Here is a 7,741-nt window from a genome sequence, read left to right as displayed (position 1 = left end):
AAATGCCAAGACATAGCTAGCTTGCAATTTTTTGTTCTAATTGACTCGAAATTATAGCTGGTTTCAATATGACGATTATAGACATGTACATATGATAAATTCATATATTAATGTCTCTTGTAATGGTATTCACGGGCGAAACATTGTTTTCTTATTTTATGCAATATGTGGATTTTATATTATTCTAGTTTTTGTTTTTCTTCTGGTAATTAAATAACACTCTCGCTTTTAAATTGTGCAAAATACTACGGTAATACCAAAAGTTTATGCGACGGATCTGGGACGGAAGACTCGTAGTATCGTATAAAAGTGGAAAATTTAAGTATATTAATTAGGAGCTTATCGGACCCATGTAAGAAAAGAACAATAAGGATAATGGAGCACCGGAAAAACTAAGAGCACACTGAGCTCTCATATTTAATTGTAGGTGATTTTTCTTCAATGATCAAATTTCTGAACACTTTTATCGCTGGTCATATAATTTGTATGCCTATGATAAAGTTTATTTAGAATATAATGCCATACCTGCTTAAATATTTTACTTTAATATTTAAATGCCCTCAAAATAATTTCGTTAATAACTGTTAAAATGATAAGAATATGATATAATTTTCTGAAATTTAAAATATAAGGATATTCGATATAATTAAAAAAAAATGAGCGTATTATATTTGAGAAATTAAAATATTAAGGGAAATTTGCGTCAATGTCACAAATTCGTCGGTTTTTTGCATTTGTGTCACAAAGTTGTCAAAATTGCATTTGTGTCACGTATTTACATTCGTGTCACATGTGCAAATTTCAAATTACTTTATCTCATCATTTAATCTTTTTATTAGTTATTCCATGTCTTCTGAATTTTTATAATACCTCATTAAAAATCACGTCATCTTCCTCTAACACTTTCTAAAATTTTTGCATGTCACTTATTTGCAATTGAATTGCCAATTTGTGACATAAGATGCAAATACCACAAATATTAATGTGTACATCTCTAAAGGGCCAGACACCGGCCTAAGATTCTATAAGCCTGATATCAATGGGTCATTCTCCAAGGCCCCTCTAGCATGAATTAATTTTTATTAAATACTAATTAAAAATAGGGTGATGTAGGTAAATAATTAATTTAAAGTTATGAATGTGAAAAATACCCAAAATTTGTTTTAATTTAGTGAAATAACCAAAACGTGTAGCAATCTGATTTCAAAAATTGTTTTGACCCCAAAAATAATTTTTTATAAAGTGATAAATTGCTTATAATAATTGTAAAAAAATTTAATTTTGGCTGTAAAAAAATAATTTGAAAACGTAAATTTGAATACTTTGCTGAAAAGTTGAAACTTAATTTATTTTGCTAATCAATAAGTTTCAAATAGCTATTTTGTACTATTTTTCCTTAAAAATAATCAGCTAAATAAAGTACAATTAGAGGGCCAATAACTTATATTTAAATCCATATTCTTTTTTTATTATTATTATCGAAGGTCCATATTCTTTTCTTCTTCATCATCTTATTATTCCCAAATTTTGTTTCATATTTTGGGTATTTTCGACCTTTCTCAATAATTGAAATGTAAATTTTATTCTAGTTCCTATAAAATATGAAATTTACCTGCGCAAAAACGTAAATGTTTAACAATCCCAGCCTTTTCTTTGGCGGGAAAGTTATAACGAATTTGGGATTGCCGAAATCGCTAACCCCAAACGTTGATAAACAGAGAAAATTAAATTCGCCATCAAGACCTTAATTCCTGACAGAGCCACCGGAGATCTCTAATGAGATGGAGAATTGCGGCGACAAAACGGAATTGCTCAGGATCTCCAAATTCAAGCTTCAACTCCGGTCTCTAATCTCCGAAGTTCAAGAGCTAAGAGTAAGAAATTCGATCATGGAAACAGAGATTCTCGATCGCTAATCGACCGTTCATTTCTCTCTCTCTCTCTTTCTCTATGGAAATTTTACTCCAGGAAAGGGAACGCTCGTTAACGGAACAACTTCATCGCAGAATTCAGGTTTTCCATAAAATAAAAAAAAATTCGGATCTACAAACTCTGTGAATATTTTTTTTTTTTAGTGTTTCGACTATGACCTTGGCGTTTGAATTCAGAAACAGAAACAAACTGAGGAAGAAAGTGCTAGGAAGTTACAGGAAACCGAGGTCGAATTGTCTTCTTCCAATGAGCTGCGACAAAAACTCGAACGCAAGGTATGTCATGATCAATACTGGTTTTGTGTTCTTAATATATTCGACGAAAGGTTTGTTCAAGCCATGATCAATACTGGTTTTGTGTTCTTAATATATTCGACGAAAGGTTTGTTAGAGCTTGCAATGATCTAAACCGTCGAGATTCCTGTCAATTGTAGGTGAATTACCTTGAGAATGACAATGCTTTGCTTGAAAATAAGCAAAAAGAGTTAAAGGAAGCTATACAAAACCTGATTCAGTCAAAGGAACATTTCGTGAATGCATATGAGGTTTGTTGGTGTCGAATTCTCTTGGCGAGTATAATTTTTTTAAATAAACTATTTACAATGTGTATATATATTGATTGAAGTTTCATTATCGGGATTATCGATGTGCAGGAATCTACTAGTGATATGAAACGAGCGGTACGAATCAGAGACAGAAAGCTCGACTTTCTAACTGATAAAGTAAAGTCTCATTTGTCGTTGTTTGATTCAATAGAGAAAGAGGCTTTTTCTGTCAAGCAAGTAGTTGAAAATGTGCAACGAATTACGAGTGAACGAGAACATATTGGCAAGTCAATTATTTTTTCTTTTTTTTCGTAGGAAATATTATTATCCTCAAGGAAAGTAGTTCAGTCCTTGAAATTTTATACACTTTTCTTAATTGATGTTTTTTGTTCAGTGGCTGACTTGAGGAACAAATTGGATAAAGTGTCTTCGTTCGAGAAAATATTTGTTGGTAAATATAATATACTGCTCTTGTTCATAACATTGATATTTTAAATTACAAATTGAAATTCATATATCTATTTTATCATCTTCTATTGGTCTTGTTTGCAATAAATTATTAGTTGAACATTAAATTCTCTTATTTTTTACCTTAAGAATATGATTGAACAAATTTTGGAACCGTGCCTGTTGGAATAGTAATGGTTAGTTGTTTTGAATATGCATCGATTAGCCATTGGATTAAATACTGTTGATCTAGCTCTAGTCGATGATTCTTTTATTTGCAGAAAAAATTTGTGACCTAGAAACAAAACTTAAATCCAACGAAGATGATATAGAGAGGAAGAATGCAGTAATCTCAGAGCTAGAAGCTCGGTTGGAGGCAGCAAAAATCAGCACCGCAACTCAAGCTCAGATAGATGAAATATCCTTTCAAGTCTCTATGATTTTTAGATCTATATGTTTCTAGGTGGACTCAGAATCCCAGTTAAATAATATTTTTTGTGTCCGGTGTTATTTCATTTTTTTTATACCAAGAAAGACATGTTCCACTGGTTTGGTTTATTTTCTTAACCATCTTCACGCTCAGAAACTTCTATCCTCGAAGGATTTAATTATACAGAATTTAACTTCGGAGAAAGAGGTTAGGACAGGACAAAGAGTGGTTGCTCGTTACCTGTAGTACAGTTAGATTCATCTCGGTTAAAAATTGCTGATCAGGCATTGCACTTGGAACTTGGAAGTTTGAGAATCATCATTCAGAAGATTCAGGAGAATCTGGAAAATGTGAACAGAGAGGTAAATGACTAACAAATGAGTTTGGCCCTTAATTATTTTTATTCCAGTCAAACAAGTTTCAAACTTCACAGATGCATGGATTCGTGGTAAAAAGAAGCTTAAAGAGTGCATCAGTTAGAATCATGAATGTGTTTAGACCTATTAGGTAGATTTAATTAACCATATAATTACACTGGTTTAAAACGTTCGACTATTAGGTCCCTCAGTGGTCAGTTCTGCTGTTTCATCGAGACATTCAAAATATGTATAACAATGTTGTCGATAACCATCTTCATTAAGACTTGAATTCCAACAAATGTTTCCATAGCAAAGGTTACTTATTGGCTCTACCATGAAGTTTTCATCAGTCAATTATGCTTCAGTCTAATTTTACAAACTCCTATTTCACTCTTAGTAAATCTGACTTTAGTTCATATGCATTTTCTGTTATATTTTTTTTATCAAATTCACAAGATATGCATTTTCTGTTATATTTTTCCAGGAAAAAGGAAGATACGCCTCAATACTTGAATGCACAAGATACAACATGGACGTGACAATGGATAAAAGGTAAACCACTATAATTTTTCATGGAAGAATGATACTCATTTCCACAGAGTGAATTTTCTATGCCTCAATATAGAATTTGAACATAAGGTGATGAGATGGGAAAAAGGAAAAGAAGAAAAAACCGGTCATAAAGTAGCCTTAAAATGAATTCATGACGTTGTGAGGTTCCTACGCACATTTATTCCAATCCGGTTTTTGAAGATCACAGCATTCGTTATCGAGCATACAATTTTCCCATTGAAGATACCGACTTAAAATACTTAGTTGATAGTTGCGGTGGGTTCTCTGATACGAGCATCCTTGTGCCACAAGTTTCTTTATTCCCAGCGCAGATTGTGAACAATAAAATACAAACCTTCCAATAATGTCTTGACCTTACCTTTATTACTTCAGGGGTAAAGATATGATCCAAAACAGCACGGGAAATTGCTCAAAGGAGGCTTGTGAGACAGGTCTTGTGGAATGTACAGGTTTAGCTTTATACCCATTAGCTTTCTATCATTTATTTTTATCTCTGATAACTCGATAGGTCGTCTAATTATAATGTAACCATTATCCAGCTTCGTCTCTATCACCAAAGTTAAATGGAATAGAACATTCAAGGGAAGAAAATAACATGGACTCGTGCGTGTCGGAGACAAGTTGTATATCGGCTACTAATAAAAAAGCGTGAGATCTCGCATAACTATGCCTTGCTGTCTATTTGAAACCAGATTTATTACCATGATGAAATCTGTATTTTCCAAGGTTTGTTCGAGTGATGTGAAATCTTATGTTGCATCAAGAATTTTCATAGGAAAATCTTGGAATCTCATACTTTTCCAGATTTCAGCTAATTTGAACACTTTTTTTTGTTCAATGTACAGAAAAACGACTCAAGGGTGTTGAAGTATGAAACCGTGGTTGTTTCTCAAATATTAAAGATCAGCCTCAAAACCTGAGGTCAGATTATCCTTAAATATAACTTCACTTGAGTGAAAGTAACTTTAGTTATAGTATTCATAATCATTTTATATAGAAAAAATTAGGTAACTAGCCAATTAAAATATTTGAAATTGCTATATAGCCAACGCTTCATAAATCTTAGGTAAATAACCATAAAAATGACGTGGTATTACGGGCATGTATGTGGTTGCGTAATGGCAATAGTCAGCTTGGTGTTTAGGGCAAGTCGTAGCATTACCAAATATTGTCCTGCAATAGCCTTTTGCATTCATAAATCTGACTTTGATATTTATTTCACCAACTCAATTTAATGATGTGGTTTGAATTAAAATACGACTTGTGAATAGCCTAATTTACAACATGATTTGAACTATATTCAATTCGTCTTATTTGATAACTAACATTAAAATCGAGGGTTAGAACTTAATTATTCATCTCAAACCTCAATTTAATCCCTGATAAAAAAGCAAAATACTAGATAGTCACATAATTGAAACTTTCAATTTAATCAAAATTAAATGAATAAACAATTTAATCAAAATTAAATGAATAAACAATTTAATCAAATTTAAATGAATAAATAACAAACAGACATTTTCAAATATATCATGTTTCACATGAACTGGGACGTGTTTCCTTGTCACTCAAGCCCATCTTTTTGATGATTTCCACTTTACATATACATGAATGCCATTGCCAACACAAAATTTTACCAACCAATTTAAAGGCTCATAAAATAAACAATAGTCATTTATTATCTATAATCATGAACAAAATTTTAATACGGTACTGCGAAAATATACCATATTAATGCTTTACTTTGAACTGTGAAATATAAGCCGTTCAGGTGACTAATATATTAAGAATTTTTCTAAATTCATAAATGCTGGTTTTCATCTATTAATAATAATAAATAAATAAAAAATTGTTTGTTTCAAAGTCAAAGCCGCCCTGCCCTGTTTTAAATTTAATACGCATCTCTGCATTTAGAGTGAGCTTTCATTAAAAGCCATCCAGATGTATACAATTTACAATCACAAACAATATTTATTGGAAAAACTGCCAAGAGTAAAAGACAATCAATTCTAGTAGATTTACAGAGTCAAGAAATAGGCTATTGATTGTGTTGTCCTCTACTCTTATTTAACGTACCCGAAAAAAAAAACGACGGAGCTCTGTATTTGCATTGACTTTTGAAAAGTAGTTCTTGGATGTATCAATGTTAGTTTTTAAGACTTCTTAAGACAGCTAAACACAATCATTTGCTTTGAATAACTGACTCGAACTTATTGCATCGAGCCATATAAGTTCATTTCTTAAATTATACCACAGACTGTGATGATAGCGAATTTTATCCAGGATTTTGGAATCATGATTTTTTGGGGCCAACTCTTGTTTATGATGCATTTACCGCGCTGTTTTCTTCTTAGCTGGAGAGCCTGGAACCATTTACTACGCTACAACATTTTGGACTTGAAACATAATTAGTGATGTTTCTTTAAAATTAATTAGCTAACCAAATTAGTAGCGAGAATGTCAAATTATACTTGAGCCAAACCAGATATGAAAAAAGAAATAATAATAATAATAATAATAATAATAAAATAATAAGTCAAACCGACTTTTAGGTGTCCCTTAACATACATAATATATTTGTCTACTTAACTCCTATTTTCGTTCTTTATGAAACAATGCTGGATTTCACACTATTGTTGTCCACAAGGGTCCATATGCAAACACCTTTTTATCTTGTCTTGGCTTGGTCCATCTCTCTTCTTGGCCTTTTCCTTTGTCTACAAAATCAAGGCAATTTTGGTAATTTTACTGACTCGTCACTGAATGGATAACTATCGGAAGGAAAAAAAAAACATTCAGACGTAGTTATAACTTATAATGCATCAAACTACTTGGGAAAATTATCGTTTCCATACCAGATAATTCCTATCAAATCATATCATCTATGAACATAAAACTTATGGTGACTTCATATTTCTCTTGTTCATGTTCATGATCATGCACTTGTTTCAACCACACATGTCCGTGAGCTCGGGCGTAGGTAAGACCGACATAAACAATTTTGTGATAATTCTCGAATTGCATTTAAGAGCATCATATTACATTTATCCCATTTCAAGTTTCAACCCATATATTTAAAAAAAAAAAAAAACTTAATCTATTTTGCACTCAAAAGTCTATAGTTCATTCTCTCAGTTTAATCCATATATTCCTCCTAGCTCTGATTACTTATTTTATTGGGTTATTAAACTATATAGCCACACGGATATAGTGGATTGAGATATATCTCACCTTTAGTTAATTTCTTGTAAATAGCCAAGTAAACATATTAACAGATTAATAAAAAACTTATTTAACACAGTCAAACATATATTTTAGGTAGTTAATAGGCTGCCACATATGCAAGTTGGCTATTTACAAAGTATTTACCAAAAGTTGACTAATTTACAATTCATATAGTTTAGGTGGCTTATTTAGCCAATTTTTTGTATTTTATTTTGGTAATCTAATTAAATA

The 7,741-nt window shown here is 31.6% G+C and overlaps 1 protein-coding gene across 1 annotated transcript; it reads left to right on the top strand.

The window, feature by feature from the left end:
• The first annotated feature begins 1,690 nt into the window (after positions 1-1,690).
• LOC149403154 (RUN/FYVE domain protein) lies at positions 1,691-5,249 on the top strand. The gene is made up of 13 exons (XM_089609851.1): positions 1,691-1,874; positions 1,969-2,013; positions 2,109-2,207; positions 2,366-2,476; positions 2,585-2,759; positions 2,871-2,927; positions 3,205-3,341; positions 3,501-3,560; positions 3,638-3,715; positions 4,197-4,264; positions 4,658-4,734; positions 4,825-4,933; positions 5,131-5,249. The coding sequence occupies exons 1-13, from the start codon at positions 1,782-1,784 to the stop codon at positions 5,150-5,152; spliced, it is 1,131 nt and encodes a 376-aa protein (XP_089465977.1). The 5' UTR covers positions 1,691-1,781; the 3' UTR covers positions 5,153-5,249.
• The last annotated feature ends 2,492 nt before the right edge of the window (positions 5,250-7,741 follow it).

This window comes from Urtica dioica, chromosome 3, assembly GCF_054948205.1.
Source record: "Urtica dioica subsp. dioica isolate 48M chromosome 3, U.dioica_male_clone48M_v1_H2, whole genome shotgun sequence".
In the NCBI taxonomy this organism is placed as follows: Eukaryota; Viridiplantae; Streptophyta; class Magnoliopsida; order Rosales; family Urticaceae; genus Urtica; species Urtica dioica.
Note: the sequence above shows the minus strand (reverse complement) of the source record. Positions and strands in the feature narration are given on the sequence as shown.